At 42.9% G+C, this 18,419-nt stretch overlaps 1 protein-coding gene across 2 annotated transcripts in view; it reads left to right on the top strand.

Moving 5' to 3' along the window:
- The window catches only part of MFSD2A (MFSD2 lysolipid transporter A, lysophospholipid), a 44,145-nt gene that overhangs the window by 20,616 nt on the left and 5,110 nt on the right, over positions 1-18,419 (top strand). For both annotated transcript variants that reach the window (XM_026702642.2, XM_026702643.2), the window contains exons 7-12: positions 2,504-2,594; positions 5,301-5,422; positions 6,703-6,786; positions 15,496-15,579; positions 17,558-17,670; positions 18,179-18,322. In XM_026702642.2, coding sequence (XP_026558427.1) covers positions 2,504-2,594; positions 5,301-5,422; positions 6,703-6,786; positions 15,496-15,579; positions 17,558-17,670; positions 18,179-18,322 — 638 coding nt within the window. The remainder of the gene's footprint in view (positions 1-2,503; positions 2,595-5,300; positions 5,423-6,702; positions 6,787-15,495; positions 15,580-17,557; positions 17,671-18,178; positions 18,323-18,419) is intronic.

Below are 18,419 nucleotides of genomic sequence, written 5' to 3' on the forward strand. Positions count from 1 at the left end.
CGGTAAAGCAGTGTTTGTCAACCTCGGCAAGTTTAAGATGAGTGGATTTCTGGGAGTTGAAGTCCACCCATCTTAAACTTGCTGAGGTTGACAAACACTGTGATAAAGGGTTTGGCTGAAGGATGAGTTGAGAAAAAGATAATCTTCATTTTTGTGGCTGCTTTGTTGGGCTAACCAAAGTGAAAAGACTGATGTTCCGCCTTTAGAGACAGAATGACCTACAGCCATGATAGCGAACCTATGGCACGCATGCCACAGGTGGCACTCAGTGTCATTTGTGCCGGAACATGATCTGCGGGTAAACTTACTTCACTGCACATGTGCATGCCTCACAGCTGATTTTCAGCCGGTTTGAGGCCTTTTTCAGCCTCCAAGAGGCTTGAGGAAGGCTTCTGCAGGCCGAAAACTAGCCCCGTTTCATCACTTCCTGTTTTTACAAAAATACCGGAAGTGATGAAATGGAGCTAGTTTTTGGCCTGCAAAGCCTGCAGAAGCCTTCCTCAAGCCTCTGGGAGGTCGAAAAAGGCCTCAAATCGGCCAAAAAATCAGCTGTGAGGCACAGTGCAGGTAAGGGGTCAGCGGAGGTGGGGGTTAGGTGGGAATTGCGCACGCATGCGTAGGGGGCACGTACATTGCCTTCTGGGTGCTGGCGCGCAAGCGTGTGTGTGCAAGCACGCGCACAATTTTTGGCACAGGAGCCCAAAAAGGTTAGCCATCACTGCCATAGAGTATCTTCTCCTAGGGAACAAAACTGGGACAGAGCTGTGGTCCAACTTCTTGTTCATTCGAAGAGGTAGTTGGGAAGAGATGAAACCAAGAGAGAAGATCAAATCTTCTTTGGTTCTTAGTTGCCAAAGCTCTTCTAATAAGCTGCATCCATATAAGATGCTTCAACTGGTTATTAAGTGAACCTCTTATTTTGGGTTTCCACCTACGTTGAACCCAGAGCTAATTAAATGGGCTTGAGGTGCACAACATGCTAAGATAACCCACGTTAAAATGGATCCTACTTAAAGGCTTATGCAGTCACTGGGTGTGTTGCTGACCTGATTAAAAGTTGTTTTGGTCAGTTTAGAAGTGTTGGTCAGTCTTTCATGTCTGAAACAAATGGAATTTCTGTCAAAAGGAAAAGAAAGCATCTGAATTTATGCCCATATATTAAAATATACGTGTGCAAGATGTAAAATCTTGTTGACACTAGAGAAACAACACAGTCCTCGAGTTACAGTTGAGCCCAGAATTTATGTTGCTAAGTGAGAAATTTGTTAAGTAAGTTTTGCCCCATTTTACGACTTCCCTTGCCGCATTTGTTAAGTGAATCTGGCTTCCCCATTGACTTTGATTGTCAGAAGGTCGCAAAAGGACATCAGATGTCCCAGGACACTGAAAACGTCACAAGTATGAACCAGTTGTCAAGCATCCAAATGTAAATCACATGACCGTGGGAATGCTGCAATGGTCATAAGTATGAAAAATGGTCATAAGTCACTTTTTTCAGTGCCGTTGTAACTTCGAACAGTCATTAAAGTCGAGGACTGCCTGTATTATAGACACATAGTTTCGATGTATCTACTTTAGCTACTAATCTGCAGATCTTGTAACATCAATACCAGGATGTCTCTTCTAATCAGAGTTTGATTTTATCTGGAAGAATTGTTGGGATTCTGGGATTATTGATACTGATTAATTTATAAAACTATTTACAAGATGGAAAAAACCCACCTCCTAATGGTTCTGGGGACCATCATTTAGCTACAATGCTTACTAACCCAAACCAGGTGACTATGGAACCAATCATGTTTAAAATAAACCCCGGTCAAGTTCTCAGGGTGCCTTATATATAAGATACTGCTTTTAACTGAATGTCTTTGAGGTTGTGGGATAGTTGCTGGCTGCAGGCCATAATAAATGAAAATGAAAATTGAAATTGCTTTGGGAAGGAATGTTATACTGTTACTGTTAATAAAATAAATTAACAATATTGTTATTGTTAATATAGCAATAATAGCAATGGCTTAATGTTCTCCTTTTTAGTAGATCATAAAACTTTTTAAATACTTCATGACCAAGGACAGGTAGTCCTTGATTTACAATGATTAGTTTAACCACAGTCCAAAATTACAATAGTACTTAAAAAAATGACTTATGACCCAGCTCGCAGCTATGATGTGGTGTGTCACGTGATTGCAATTTGGGTGTGTTGGCAACTGACTCGCATTTACAACAGTTGCAGCATCAGTTGACTTCCAACAAGCTGGGAAGCCAGAATTATTTAACGATTGTATGATTCACTTAATGACTACATGATTCACTTAACAGCCACCATAAAAATGGTCATGAAACTGGCCTAAGCATCACGTAGTGATCAAAATTCCAATCCCCATTGTAAGTCGAGGAATACTTTTAAGCATCCAATGATGCTTTTCTACAAAATATTCTGCTTGAAATATTGATCTCATTTGAAATGTTCCTTTTTTCCACCGTTCTTTCTATCCTTTTACAGAGAAATGCCTATATGATTGCAGCCGGGGTCATCGGTGGGATTTATATTCTTTGTGCTACCATTCTGTCTCTAGGCGTGCGGGAAAGACAAGGTAAGCCAAGTGAATCAACTCACATCGTGTAATATTATGTATTCTCAACCATGGCGACTTCTATGTGTGTGGACTTCAATTCCCTAATAACAGGCACAAATAACTAGATGCATTCATTGAGTTCAAAGCATAGAGGAGTTTACTATTGCAATTGCTACCTATATACAAGAATCTAGTCAACAATTGGTCAAAGTTAAATTGACACTAGATAAGGGATAATGGAATTCAAGGGGGAAGGGCTGGACTGGGATCTTTTGTGGCAATGCAAGGATTTCAAACTTATAACACATTTAACTCCACCTCCTATTTCAGCGTTTTTCTTCTCCTTCACCAAAATTCCTCAGCTGGCATTGTCCTTGCTTAGAATTCTGGAAGTAGAGTAGACATGCATAAAGATTGCAGTGTTTGGGATAAAGATACCTCTCTCTAAAAGGGCAGAAATCTTGAAAGCACAGCCAGATTGGTTGAGTCACTGAGGTCAAACAGATGTGAATCCATAATTTGAGTTGAATGATCATCTGCTAAAACAATATATTGCCTCAAAGAGGGATATTGCGATATGCATGGAACCTCTGTAGAAGCCTATAAAACCCTGACCATTTGACTTTAACGTTTTGTTAAATATGCTTTTACTTTAAAAGAATGAAATGAATAGGAATTTAATCATGCCAGCAATTATTTATTTCGGTTCTGCCTTTCCTCGGAGTGTGCAAAGAGTGTTACAGAGGACTTGCCCCAAGTATATTTCCACAACTCTAATCCTGGAAAGTAGATCGGACTTGAGTGGGAGAAAGGCTGGCTTAAAGAGATCTACACCATCCTTTCAGAAGTGTTCTCTGGCCCCCAAAATGCACTCTGATGACACCCTACTAATGAAGGATGGGGTTTTTTTTCTCTTGCTGGATACTGGAGGCGTGTTCAGTATCACTACTCCCACTAATTATGTCCACAGACTCATCAGAGGGTTACAAAAATCGCTTGCTTGCCCCTTGGGGCAACCTGATTGTCACTTTCTCTCCCGTGCCACTCCTGTTTAATACCTGAGCAAACTCTGAGGGAGAAAATGACAGTCTTGTGCAAGAGTTGGGGATTGCATAAAGCTGCCGTGCTTAGCCTCGGCTTCTCTCTCATGAGGCAACCCCACGTTCTGGTTCTAACCAGCTGCCGGGAAGCAGAAGTTGGCTCACTCCCTGGATGTGTTCTCTGCTTAGTCTTCGGGACGACGTGACATCCTTTTCAACCTCCTGAAGGAAAGCACCTTCTCAAGCCCACAGTGGCCTGGAGGCCTTGCCTGGAGGATGCTTATCAAAAGAGCCGCACCTCTTCAGCAAATATTACCTGATACCTCACCCTTGTCCACACACTTCATGTCTGAGAAATCCTTCTGAGTGTTCCTTCAAGAGAAAAGCCTTATCACCTCATGCACAATATTAAGATTAGCCGAGAGAGGAAGTTCGATGGGCAAACTTCCAAATATAGGACTGATGGGATGAAGTCATCAAAGGATAGGGCTGGATCATCTTTCGCTAATGGCTCACATTAGCTAAAGATAGCACACATTTACTCCAGTATAGGTCATTCTCAGCTCACAATCTTCTGTCTGACGACACTGAGAAAAGCCACTTATGACCAGTCGTTGCATTTATGAGGGGTTGCAACCTCCCCATGGTCACGGGATCAAAATGGAGGCGCATGGCAACCGGCACGTATTTACCAAGGTTGCAGGGTCCTGGGATTGCACAGTCGCCCTTTGCAACTTTCCAACAAGGAAGCCAATGTGGGAAGCTGGATTTACTTAACAAGCATGGCAAAAAAGGGCAGTAAAATCAGGCGTGATCCACTTAACAACTTAACAACCACAATCCCATTGTCATAAGTTGAGGACTATTTGTTTCTGAATGTCTATGGAGATTGTCAACCATCCAGGTCATGGTTGTCCCAAAGGTGCTTTTCCAAAAGACAACTGGACTTTTCTTGGTGTTTTTTTTTTCCTTCGCTCCTCATCCAGGAAATGAATTGAAGAATGAACTGAAGAAGCTTCTCGGATGAGAAGGGAAATGTTTTCAAAGACAAAAACCAAGGAAGTCCAGTCGCCTTTTGGAAAAGCACCTTTGGGACTGCCTGTATCTACTTTGTCCAAATCTTTTTGCATTGATTTTATCAGCTTGGTGCTGCCTTTTGCACCAGTAAAAAGGTTGGAAAACACCCTAATATCCAGCCTTTGTTTCTCTCTGAGGCAGACAACGGGATGGGCTGAAGGAAATGCACACTGAACAAACGCAGTTCAGGGAAAACCCTTGAACAGCCCTGTTGCCTAAGTAGGTGTTTGCATCATACCTAAGCTTAAGTTTCTGATTAGGGGAAAGAGTGAAGGTTTCTATGTTTTACTCTGGATTTATGGAAACTGCTGATTCGATCTCTTTCCTACAACAGAGGAGGAGCTCACTCAAGGCAGTTGTCCTTTTAAACCTTCTTGGACATCTTCCTCCTCCTCCTCTGGCTGGCAAAATTAGGATAAATTATTAGGATAAATTATAAATTATAAAATTAGGATAAATTAAAGCAAACAAGAACAATTATGGAATTAACCAAGACCATGAAAAATAACAAATGGTGTGTTCTAGAAATATGGTAGCCAAATACTTATGATCCAGAACGTCCATGGAAGAGAAGATGCTCACCTGCTCCTCGTGTTTTGCTCCACAGAGTCTTCCGAACTTCAGTTGGCTGAGCCGGTTTCCTTCTTCCAGGGTCTGAAGCTGGTTATGAAACATGGACCCTACATCAAGCTGATTGCGGCTTTCCTGTTCACCTCCCTTGCTTTCATGGTGAGAGAACTTCCAGTCTTTCCCATCACAACTTCTAGGTTTCTTCATCACACTTCCATCCAGGGAGTAGTGTCAAGCTGGCCACGCCCACCCAGTTGGCCACACCCACCAATCAGCCACGCCCACTCCCCCCCCCCAAGGTCAGCCCTGACAGCCCTGATGTCAACCCTGACGGCCTCAATGAAATTGAGTTTGACACCCCTGTACTAGAGCACAGGTAGACCTTGACTTACAACCATTCATTTAGTTTAACGTTACAGCAACGCTGAAAATGGTGGCTTGCAATTGGTCCTCATACTTACAAGTGTTGCAGCATCCTCACAGTCATGTGATCAGAATTCGGGCCCTTGGTAACCAACATGTATTTACCATGTTTGCAGTGTCCCAGAGTCACGGGATCCACCATTTGTGACCTCCTCATCTGGCGCTTCTGACAAAGTCAATGAGGGAAGCCAATTTGCTTAACAACTGCATGATTCAATTAACACCCATAGCAACAAGGGTAATAAAATTGGGCATGACTTACTTAACAACTGCCTTGTTTAGCAATGGAAATTCTCGCCCCAATTGTGGTTGTAAGTCAAGGATTACCTGCATCTTGAGTACATCCTAAAGGGATCCCAGATCTTTCTTCTTAGAGTTTAACCTGGGAAAAAGTCTAAAGCTCTTGTTGGAGAGTCTGTTTTGATTGTCTGGACCAAGTTGAAGGACCCTACATGTTCTGAATCTACATGCTCCCTAAGAATGCCCACGGCCTCAACATTTTGGAGAATGTACTGCCCAAATATCAGGAGTGGTGCTGAGGTCACTGCTCAGCTGAATCCTTCTGCGCTGTTGTTCGCTTCCAATTCAATAATGGACAATGAATTCCACTTCCCACCCTCCAGCTCTCTGGGAATATAATGAATATTTGTTGCCTCTACCTTTCTCCTTCTCTTTGGCATTTCTCCAATAGCCTTCTCTCCTCTACTTTCCTACCCTTAAGTAGTCAAAACAAAGATCTGCATTCTTTCAGGACTTCGCTTCTGGAACTTTACAGAACAGCATTTCTCCACCTTGGCAATGTTAAGATGTGTGTGGACTTCAACTCAGCAGACTTTTTGGGCTGGGAATTTCTGAGAGTTGAAGTCCATACGTCTTAACGCTGCCAACGTGGAGAAACATTGTGGAGATCTCTGTTCTGGTAAGGTTTTTTTTTTTTTTTATCAATTGCCATCTTCCTTTTCTCCTTGCCAAAATACTGTTGCTTTTTCCCACTGACATGTCTTGTTTCTTCCCAGCTGTTGGAAGGGAACTTTGCCTTGTTCTGCACTTACACCTTGGGGTTCCGCAACGAGTTCCAGAACATTCTGCTCGCCATCATGGTATGTGTTCTGCAAGGCATGCAATGACCTTCCTCCCTCCCTCCTTTCTCTTTCTTTCTTTTCTTCTTTCCCCTTTTTCTACGTGAGTTCAACTGTCCCTGGCATGACAGCTTTAGCTGGTTCAAGACTCACGGCTGATGTTATATAACCTACTAAGCTTGCTTGGTTAGTTTTTGTGTGATTTAATATGTTGGGTAGAGTTAATTACTTTATAGTTCAATATACTTTCTCAACCCTAAAGTTGGATTATTTATTTATTGCCAATATTTATTCTTGGGGACCTTGAGTGGGCCACCATATCATAAAACTTAGCTCAAGAAAACAAGAATGCAATGGAGACCCCATAATGAGGCTCCTACGGAAAACCTATGACCCAAAGCAGATTCAAACAGAACTGTTTAAAGTTACGCGTCAAAGTCAGCAAGATTCAGACCATCCGTATTTCCAAGGGGAGGATATTCCAAAGAGTGTGATGGGAACAAGAGAGGGGTTTGAGTATCTCTTTGAGTAATATTTTAAATAACTAGGAAAGTTTTTGATTAATGTTTCTAGTTCTTTGGAGTAACACAGACTGTTCTCCATATTCCAAACCCAAAGTGTTTGAAATGTATATAAACCAATTCCCTATTTTGGGGGAGGTCCCCTCCCTTTCATCCATGGGGTTCCTCTCCTTACTTATGCACAAATTTCTCTCTCTATATATATAAAAGCAAAATACCACTCAAGCATCATCACAAAATCTCCAGAACCATAAAGCCTACAAACTTGAAATTTGGCACGTATGTTCCTCTTGGCTTCTAGGTGCTCACTAAGAAAGGATTTTTCAGAGCATTAGTATTTCCTATATTATTATTCACACGCTCTGATGCTAAGGAGTTCTATTCCCCCTCCCCACCTGAAAAGAAATCTGTTCCCAATGCAAAACACAAGCAGAGGAGAGGAGTTTTACTTTCACAGCAGCAAGCAGCTTTAGTACAGAACAGTTGAGTTAAGACATGCCCAGGCTCCTTGCTGTCTCCTTGTTGCTCACACAGCAGATACGGTTTCAGTTTCCATATTTCAGTTTCCAAACAGCCCTCAACTCTCTCACGCTAGCCAGATGAATACCGACGGATGCTGGTAGGCAGAGGCACAATTTTTTTCCCTCTAATTTCCTCTTCCCAAAAAACTAAGCCCAACCAGATAGCTTCATAGTGAAGCACGGGTATCGAGCTAATAAAGATATACTGTATTAAACTACCTGTCCGATTTAGGCAAGGCACACAGAGCTAGTGAATCTTGCCGATAACTCACAGATAACAAGTGGGCCGTTATTCTTGCCCTGTGAATCTTAGATCCTCGGCAGAGACGTCTAGACCAGAGATCAGGTCTTTCCCAGCAAGGCTTCACCCAATAGATCCCAGGGCCGGGCTGCTCAGCACAAGTAGTCCTTGATTTGCAACCATTCATTTTAGTGACCATTTGAAATTACAACGGCATGAAAAAAGTAACTTATGACCGTCTTTCACGCTTACGACAGCTGCAGCATCCCCATGGTCAATGATCAAAATTCAGAAGCTTGGCAACTGGCATGTACTTGTGACATTTGCCGTGTCCCAGGGTCACACGATCCCCCTTTTGCGACCTTCTGACAAGCAAAGTCAACGGGGAAGCCAGATTCCCTTAACAACCAGGTTACCGACTTAACAGCCTGCAGTGATTCACTTAACAACCGCGGCCAGAAAGGTGGTCAAATGGGGCAAAACTCAGTTAACGAACCGTCTCACTGGAAATGTTGGGCTCCACCGTGGTCGTAAGTCGAGGACCGCCTGTAGCAAAGTGAAGAGCGTCCTCGTGGGAGAAGTCTTTCCGCTGTCGGGTTCTGCAAGAGAACCGGAGGACGTTCAATGGGGAAAGCCATCTTTCAAGGAGCCGAGCCCAGGCAATTAACCCTCTTTCTGGAAAGATGGCGTCGTTGATCACAAACAACGCGTTCTTTGTGTGCTTTTAGAAGCTGGTCTGAAAAGATAGGCGGAAACAAAACCCAGGCTGATCTTTTGTCCATTAAGCCTGCCATTTTTCTCCCCTCCTGCCGGCCCTTCATCACCAGAGAGAGAAAGCTGTCTTGATCAGGCTCGGAATGGAAGTCTGGGGGCCAAGTTTTCTGAGAAGGCCTGAGGAGGAGGAGGAGGAGAGGGGGGAGAAGAAAAGACCAGGCTTCCTGCCAAGCCAGAAGGGAGTAGAAACCAACCCCCACACACACACACCCTACCCCCCCCCCCATCTTTCCAAGGAGCACGGAAGAAAGTAGCCCATTTGGGGGTGGGGGATCTATCCAATGCACTGAAGCCTAAACTAATCTAACCGTCTGGGGGAATCCAATTGCCAAACCCATCAAAATGTAGAAATGCTTTTTAAAAAAAAAAAAAAACTCCACAACTTTCTGAACTGTAGTTGACAGCAGACCTCAGATTTAGGGCTGTAAACTCCCACCTATGTAATTTGCTAATTTCCTTTCCTTTCCCACATTCTCAAAAAGAGGAAAATGTTAACACGGTCGTTCACACACACACGCACACCAGAGAATCACACCTATTCCAAGCTTTTACCAAGTCAATTACAAACCTACATGCCAAACTTGAGACGTTTGTTTGGAGCTTTGAGCTTGCCTTGTGTTTTCGATGCCTTTAAAGCGGAGGTGGGTCTTCAGCAGGTTCTGACCAGTTCTGGAGAAACCAGTAGCGGAAATTTTGAGTAGTTTGGAGAACGGCAAACAGCAAAGTTTGGAGATTTTACAGTATCCTCCTTCCCCTGCCATGCCCACCAAGCTATGCCCACAGAACCAATAGTAAAAAAAATTTGAATCCCACCACTGCTTTAAAGATAAAGGTCAAGGTTCCCCTCGCACATACGTGCTAGTCGTTTCCGACTCTAGGGGGCGGTGCTCATCTCTGTTGCAAAGCCAAAGAGCCAGCGCTGTCCGAAGACGTCTCCGTAGTCATGTGGCCGGCATGACTAAATGCCAAAGGTGCACAGAACATTGTGACTTTCCCACCTAAGTGGTCCCTATTTTTCATCTTGCATTTTTACACGCTTTTGAACTGCTAGGTTGGCAGAAGCTGGGACAAGTAACGGGAGCTCACTCCGTTACGCGGCACTAAGGATTCGAACCGCCGAACTGCCGACCTTTCTGATTGACAAGCTCAACATCTTAGCCACTGAGCCCCCCGTGTCCCTTTTGAGGCTTTTAGAATATTGCATTTACTCAGCCTCTCTGATTAATTTATGATCCGATGCATTCTGCATGACCCCAAAATTAGGTCAGTGGGTTATTGGAACGTGGCCAAATGTGGTCCTTATGTACAAGCAGCGAAGGGTGTCAATAAAGGAAAGCAAGGGAAAATTTATGGGCACTGATGTGCTCCAACTGCTATTAGTGTCTGTCATGCATGTAGTCCTTGACTTTGCAAGCACAACTGGGGGCAGAATTTCCATTGTTAAGCAAGATGGTTGCTAAGCGAGTTGTGCTCAGTTTTTCGCAATGGTTATTCAGCGAATCACTGCAGTGAATAATGAGGTTGTTAAGGTAATCTGGCTCCTCCTATGGCCTTAGCTTCCCCAAAAGCCAGTGAGGAAAGTCGCAAGTGGAGATCACCTGCTACATTGGCCTTGTGAGAGGAACAGTTGTAAGTCGTTGCTGTAACTTTGAATGGTCACTACAAGAATGGTTGTAAATTGAATTCTCCTTATTCCAGTGGTGATAGAACCTTTAGAAGTAGGTCAGGATCAAAATGAGGCATATCAAAAATGAGAATGAAAATGTACCGCTAGTTTCTCCTCAAACTCAGTGGTGGGATTCAAATTTTTTTACTACCAGTTCTGTGGCCCTGGCTTGGGAAGGATACTGCAAAATCCCATTCCTTCCCAGCCCCACCCCACTAACCTGCTTTCCAGCTCTGTTCTCCTGTGCAGGGCAACCAAAAGAGGCCCAGCCAATCAGCTGGGACTCGGGAGGCAGAGAAGAGATGGGGGCGGGGCCAGTCAGAGGTGGGATTTGCCGGTTCTCCGAACTACTCAACATTTCCGCTACCGGTTCTCCAGAACTGCTCAGAACCCGCTGAATGCCACCTCTGCTCAAACTGCTAGTTTCTCCTCTGTTTTTTTTTTTTATTTCAAATGCGATGGGACTGTTACGACTCAAAGCAGGAAGAGGGGGCTCGATTTCCCACACTGAAAGAAAATCCGCCGTGGACTAGAACGTCGCCAAAGGGAGGAGCTGATAGGCAAGTTTTCTGTTATGCAAAGCTGCTGCCACTGAGGCGTTTTGCCATCCAGAATTCCCAAGATGCTATTAATATGTAGAGCAGCCTTTTGGGGGAAGAGCCGAGCTGAATGGGAATAGCAGCTTCAAAGCAGCCATTTTTAGCTCATTCCGATGGACGTCGTCATTGGCGGCTCAGCTTTATATTTGAGGCAGCCCGGTCATGAATGGAAGAGACGCTTTTGAGGGATGTTTAAGCCCTTTCAGCCAAAGAGCCATTGCAACCCCCAGCCACCAACCCTTCACTCACGCCCCCTCCCCTCCCCTTCCCTGGGAGATTAAGACGTTGTCTGGGCCACAGCAGCGGGAGACGAGGGTCGGCCCTTCAGAGAAGCCAGTCTTGCATTATTCAACGAATAGATGGCCAATCTCTTCTCACGCTTCTTGCTTTTAGTTTTTCCCCTGGATATGATTCCAAACAAAGCTTTGGTTTGCTAACAGCTGCTATTTATATTTCCTAAGAATGCTTTTGCCGGTCCAAGGGTGTGACTGAATATAAAAACGATGCTAGACTTCATTTGGGGGAGGCGGGGGGGGTTGCTTTGAATTGAAACGTGTCCATATCTCTGTGCTCCACCTGCTGTTTGTGAAAAGTTTTTTTCTCCCCCTGATGTAAATGAAACTTTAGGCATAAAAGAATATCTATGGATGCTCAGAAAAGCCACGTTGCTTCCTTATTTCAGCCTATGGCTCTCGTGACTTTGGCATAAAACACATTCTTATAACATGCTGCACCTAGAGCCTGAATTAGCCTGTTTCCCAAGTTGCCCCAATACACTGAACATCAACTAAAAATAAAACTAAACGTAAGCGAGAAAAACTGACAAAACCAATTGTGAATCTTTAGCCTTCCTCAGGTCACCAAACTTAAATTCCTTCTTTGTGGAATCTAAACCCACTTCTGGTCTACAGGTAGTCCTCAATTTATAAACATTCATTTAGTGTCCATTTGAAGTTACAACGACACTGATAAAAGCTACCTATGACCGTTATTCACACTTTTGACCGTTGCAGAATCCCCATGGTTAGGTGATCAAAATTCGGACGCTTGGCAACTGACTCGTATTTATGACGGTTGCAGTGTCCTGGGGTCATGTGATATATCTTCATTAACGGCTTAGATGAGGGAATAGAAGGGGAACTTACCAAATTTGCAGATGATAATAAGCTGGTAGGAATAGATAATACTCAAGAAGCTAGGCTCAAGATCCAGATGGATTTTGACAGACTAGAACACTGGGCCATATCTAACAAAATGAAATTCAACGTAGAGAAAAGTAAAGTCCTACACTTAGGCAAGAAAAACCAAAAGTGCACATATAGACTGGGTGAAACCAGGCTCCATGGCAGTAACTGGGAGAGGGATCTTGGAGTCTTAGTGGACAACCAGCTAAATATGAGCCAGCCGTGTGCAGCAGCAGCAGCCAAATAAGCCAATGCAATCCTAAATTGCATTAACAGAGGGATACAATCGAGATCAAGTGAGGTACTAATACCACTCTACAAAGCCTTAGTAAGGCCAAACCTAGAGTACTGCATCCAGTTTTGGTCACCACACTATAAAAAAGATGTTGAGGCTCTAGAAAAAGTGCAGAGAAGAGCAACCAGGAGGATTAGGGGACTGGAGGCTAAAACATAAGAACAGTTGCAGGAACTGGGTTTGGCTAGTCTAGGGAAGAAAAGGACCAGGGGAGACAGGAGAGCAGTCTTCCAATATTTGAGGGGCTGCCACAGGGAGGAGGAAAGGGTCAAGCTATTTTCTAAAGCGCCTGTAGGCCAAACAAGGAATAATGAATGGAAACTGAACAAGGAGAGATTCAACCTGGATATAAGGAGAAATGTTTTGACTGTGAGAACAATCAACCAATGGAACAGCTTGCCTTTGGAAGTTGTGGGAGCATCATCACTGGAGGCTTTCAAGAGACTGGACTGCCATTTGTCAGAAATGGTGTAGGCTCTCCCGCTTGGGCGGGGGGTTGGACTAGATGACCTATAAGGTCCCTTCCAACTCCGATTATCTGTTATCTGATCCCCTTTTGCGACCTTCAGACAAGCAAAGTTAATGGGGAAGCCAGATTCTTTTTTTTTTAATATATTTTTTGTTAATTTTCTTTTTTTTTACATCATAAAACATCTTGGTATCAACAACGTTCTTGGCATCTATACAGGATTTTGGTTTAAATATCATAATACATTATATTGCATTTGTCTACTATTAAATAATATCTTTAGCTATAATTACTATTCTTATATCTTTATATAGTTTACAAAATTTTATTTTACTTTCTTAAGGGTTGTTTCAATTAACTATTTTTTTGTCTCGCTTCTTGGTTCTGTTTGTTAGCCATTTATACCAATTGTTCCAAATTGTAAAGAATTCAGAGTCGTCTTTTCCTTTCAATTTCATTGTTAGCATATTCATCTCAGCACTTCCTGTTTACTTTGTGTATTATTAGTTCTTCATTGGGGGTATTTGGTGTTTTCCATACCTGCACAAAGGCTACTCTGGCGGCTTTTGTAATATGTAACACTAAGTATTTTACTTCTTTCGGTAATCTTTCTTTGAGGATTCCTAAAAGGAAGGATTCTGGTCTGACCTCAATCTGATAGCCAGTGATCTCTTTTAACCAATTTTTAATTTGAATCCAGTATGTCCTGGCCTCAGGGCACATCCACCACATGTGATAAAATGTACCATCAACTTTTTTGCACTAGGGAAGCCAGATTCACTTAACAAACGTGTGACAAATTTAACTACTGCAGTGATTCTTAACAACGGTGACAAGCAAGATTGCAAAATGGGGCAAAACTCTCTTAGCAACAAAAATTTTTGCGCTCAAATGGTGGCTGTAAGTTGGGTCTGTAATCAGTGGGTTCAGCCTTTCTGCTTCTCTTCTTTATGACTGAGTAGGAAGTGAGTCAAGTTACATTATTGCTGTATGGAAATTTCTAACCAGGCTAGGCCGAAGAGTAGGGAGTTTCAAATGGTGTGGGAATGTTTGTATTAGCCTGTTCAATGGGGAAAACTTGGTTCTGTGCTTCTGTATGTGGTTAATGTAATTGTTTTATTGCATTATAAGATGCAAATAATATCTTAAAAGAATGCAGATAGTAGATAGCTCAATAGAGAAAAAAAATGTAAAATATAAATTAAAAATTGTTAACAGTGTGCTAATTTAGATAACTTAAAGCTTTAAAGATAAGGGGGGAGTTTTTATTGATGTTAACTATAATTCTGAAATGTTAATGAACTTAACGTTGCTTGAACTGTGAAGTTAAAAATAAGTGGCATTGATAGCCCGTTGCAAAAGGCATACAATTATTTTATAACATAATTATGATTTGTATCTTGAGCTTGGTGAATAATACTGAGGTCTCCACTGTAATGTTATTTATTGTTGTTTATGAATATTAAAAGCTAAAAAAAAGAATGATCCTGAGAAAAAAGGAAAGGAAAGGGGGGGAAATGCTTGAAAAAATAGATAACTTCCCCTTTATTTTATTATCTGTTTGTTTTGGGTGCCTTTGAGTCAGTTTTTGACCCCTGGTGGCTTCCTGGGCAAGTCCCTGCAGTTTTCTCATTAAGATTTGCGGAAGCGGTTTGCCATTGTTTCCTTCCGAGGGCTTAAGTGACAGGGACTGGCTCAAGATCATCCACTTGGCTTTGTGCCTAACGTCTGACTAGAACTCGTCTCCTGGTTTCTAGCCTGAATCCTTAACCACTTAACCTAAACTGGATCTCTCCCTTCTTTATGCTCCAATGGATTTCTAAACATGGCTTTGGAAAGAGTTCTCACTTTCTGCACATTTTAATTGATGAAGCTTGATGGCAATCCATGTATACAAAAATATGATAGAAATAGTGGCCGTTGCTCCAAGGTAATCAGAGCAGCAGATTCTTCACACATGGCATTTTAGGCTTCTTCTGGTTGACTTAAATACAGGTAGTCCTCGACTTGCAATGGTCCTTGTTTAGTGACCATTTGAAATTACGACGGTGCTGAAAAAAGTGACTTACAACCGATATTTGCCCTTATGAACATCGCTGCAGCCCCATGACTGCGTGACCAAAATTTTGGCAACTGGCATGTATTTACAAATGCTTGGCAACTGGCATGTACTTATGACGGTTGCAGTGTCCGGAAGTCACATGATCAGCATTTCCAACCAGGTTCTGACAAGCAAAGACAATGAGGGAAACCAAATTTTCTTAGTGACTATGGGATTCACTCAACAAATGCAGTGATTCTCTTAACAACCATGGCAAAAATGTCATAAAAAGACCTGTGATTCACTTAACAATGCCTTGCTTAACAACAGAAATTCTGACCCCAATTGTGGTTGTAGGTCGAATCCCATCTACAGTATAATAAACATTCTTTTTTTTCCCTTTTGTTGTTCTCTTGCAGCTCTCAGCCACACTGACCATCCCTTTCTGGCAGTGGTTCCTTATACGTTTTGGGAAGAAAACTGCTGTTTACATTGGCATCTCGGTGAGTGAATACCAATAGTCCTCATCTTATGACCGGTCGCGTAGTGACCATTCAAAGTTACAACAGATTCCCCCAAGAGGTACTTACGACTTAATTTCAATGTTACAATACCTGCTCCTCCTCCCATGATTACGTGATTGCATTTCGGGCATTTGGTAACTGCCCTGCATTTATAAGAGTTTGCAATGTTTCCAATCAAATTGTTTGTGATTTACAACTTTTTTTTTTTTTTTTTTTGCCAGAAACCAGGGTTTACTTTCAGTTTCCAACAAAAAATGCACATGAGCTAAAATGGGTATGCTTAATAACTGCTGTGTTCACTTTACGACCACGGTGTTCGCTTAGCAACCACAGTGTTCACTTAACCACCACTGTAAAAAAAAGATCGTAAAATCAGGCATGGTCACAGGTTGATCTGCTTAATGACTGGCACAACGTGTGACTCAATTATGGCCGTCGTGGGGAAATAATGTAGTCTTATTCCCTGCTTAGGTAACTTCTGAACGAGGCCGCCATGAAAATCATTCAAGTAATGATTCAAACACATGCAGCTATGAGAGTTAAGCTTCATGCAGGGCCTTCTCTGGGGCCTATTAAATGCTGCAGCAGAATCTGAATGTTTATTTTGGAAACATCGGTTTTTGGACAGGGCTAAGACCTGTTAGCAGGACTATCCTGCTCCAGGTGTGTCCTATTTATATTTTCAGAGAACAAACCCTGAGGGCCTGATTGGGACAATCTCAGACAGGATGGGGGTTGAACTGTGGTGCCCAGCAGTGGTGGGATTCAAATTTTTTTACTACCGGTTCTGTGGGCGTGGCTTGGTGGGCGTGGCAGGGGAAGGATCCTGCAAAATCCCCCTTCCCTCCCCACCCCACTAACCTGCTTTCCAGCTCCATTCTCCTGTGCGGGACAACAAAAGAAGACTCAGCCAATCAGCTGGGACTTGGGGGGCGGAGCATAGATGGGGGCGGGGCCAGTCAGAAGTGGGATTTGCTGATTCTACAAACTACTCAGAATTTCCGCTACCGGTTCTCCAGAACTGGTCAGAACCTGCTGAATACCATCTCTGGTTCCCAGACTGTTCTCATTGGCGGATACAGTGGCCTTGTCCCAAAGGTTCTTGTTCAAGAGGCAACTGGACTTTCTGTTTTTCTTTGAAGCTTCTTGGATGAGAATCAAAACGTCTTCAAACAAAAAACAGCGAGTCCAGTTGCCTCTTGAAAAAGCAACTTTTGGGACAACCATGAGAATCTCCATAGATACAATGGTATTGCGTGCAAAACAGGCTAAGAGATCATTTGGTTGGTTGCATTTTGCTAGGTCTTGGTAGCATGTGCGTACCCAGCTGTGCTATATATAGTTGTGATTTAGAGCAGGTGTCTCCAAACTTGGCTACATTAAGACCTGTGGACGTCAACTCCCAGAATTCCCTGGGGAATTCTGGGAGTTGACGTCCTCAAGTCTTAAAGTGGCCATGTTTGGAGGCCCCTGGTTTAGAGTAAGGTATGAAACCAGCCAATGGTGGCTTATTCAATAAACCTTGATGAGTCGAAATATGATTCAGCGTGATGCATGAACCAGTTCAAAGACATCTATCGCGGTCAAATGTAAAGTAACCGATAAGTTTCAAGTCTAAATATCTATGGACTGATAGACATTTGGAGAGGTTTCATCTCCACCCATGGTTGTATCCGAGCAAGAATAAGGAAGCCGCTCTGAATTATTGATAGATTCTCATGAGCAACCATGGTCAAGTAAGGAAAGAAGCACCCACCCCCCAAAAAAGAGAAGCCGACAAGTTTCCCTTAAAGATCAAGTCATTCTTAGCTCTCAAGGTAGCCCAATTTTCTTGAGGCCCTTTTGTAGCCAAAATCCCTTTTCTATTCTGTTGTCTTAAGGTGCAAAATTGCATAAGTTCATTCAGGTTTTAATCCAGGTGATCTTCCTGAGCACGTCTTCTCTTCTCATCCTTCAGTCTGCCACTCCTTTCCTCATCTCAGTTGTGATTTTGGAAAGCAACCTTGTGATGACTTACGTGGTGGCCGTTGCAGCTGGAATGAGTGTCGCCGCTGCTTTCCTCCTGCCGTGGTGAGTGAATTGCCAGGTATCTTTGCCTGTTGTTAGAACCCAGTGTACAGTACAGGTAGACCTTGACTTACAACCATTCATTTAGTGACTGTTCAAGGAAATTTCCATGGACTTTAAGTGGAATTGCCTGAGAGTGGAGGAAATACAGTCATTTGGGTGGTTACTGACTTGTTTTCCAAGCCGGTACATTTCATACATTGTGCAAAAATTCCATCTGCAGAAGCTTTGGCTTAATGGTTTGGTTAATGTTTTAAGGGACGATGGAAACAGTATAAAGGATAAAATGTATTTTGATATAAAACTTCTCACGGAACGGAAAGGAATAGAATTTTGAAGCAATTAAAAACAGTTCAGCTCATCTTTCACTATGTGATTTCCTTTTTACTCGCATTGAAAACATTAATTTGGTGGCCGCTTTTGGGAAAGATCTGGTTCGTATCTTGTTCCTTAGGGAACCTCCTTGTGGCTAAACTGATTAGTTGGCTTTTGTCTTGTCTCCTTCCATTAGGTCTATGCTGCCAGATGTTGTGGATGACTTCAACCTCCAGCACCCGGACTGCAGAGGCCACGAGGCTATTTTCTTCTCTTTCTACGTCTTCTTCACCAAGTTTGCTTCCGGAGTGTCTTTGGGGATCTCCACGCTCAGTTTAGAGTAAGCTTTCACTATCACCCCGTTTGGCTAAATAGAATTCAGATTCCCAGCTCTTTTGGGATCCAGGAATTGCAATCCTTTGGAAATCTCTCTACTG

Source organism: Pseudonaja textilis, chromosome 10, assembly GCF_049901715.1.
Source record: "Pseudonaja textilis isolate UNSWEBS1 chromosome 10, rPseTex1.2, whole genome shotgun sequence".
NCBI lineage: Eukaryota > Metazoa > Chordata > Lepidosauria > Squamata > Elapidae > Pseudonaja > Pseudonaja textilis.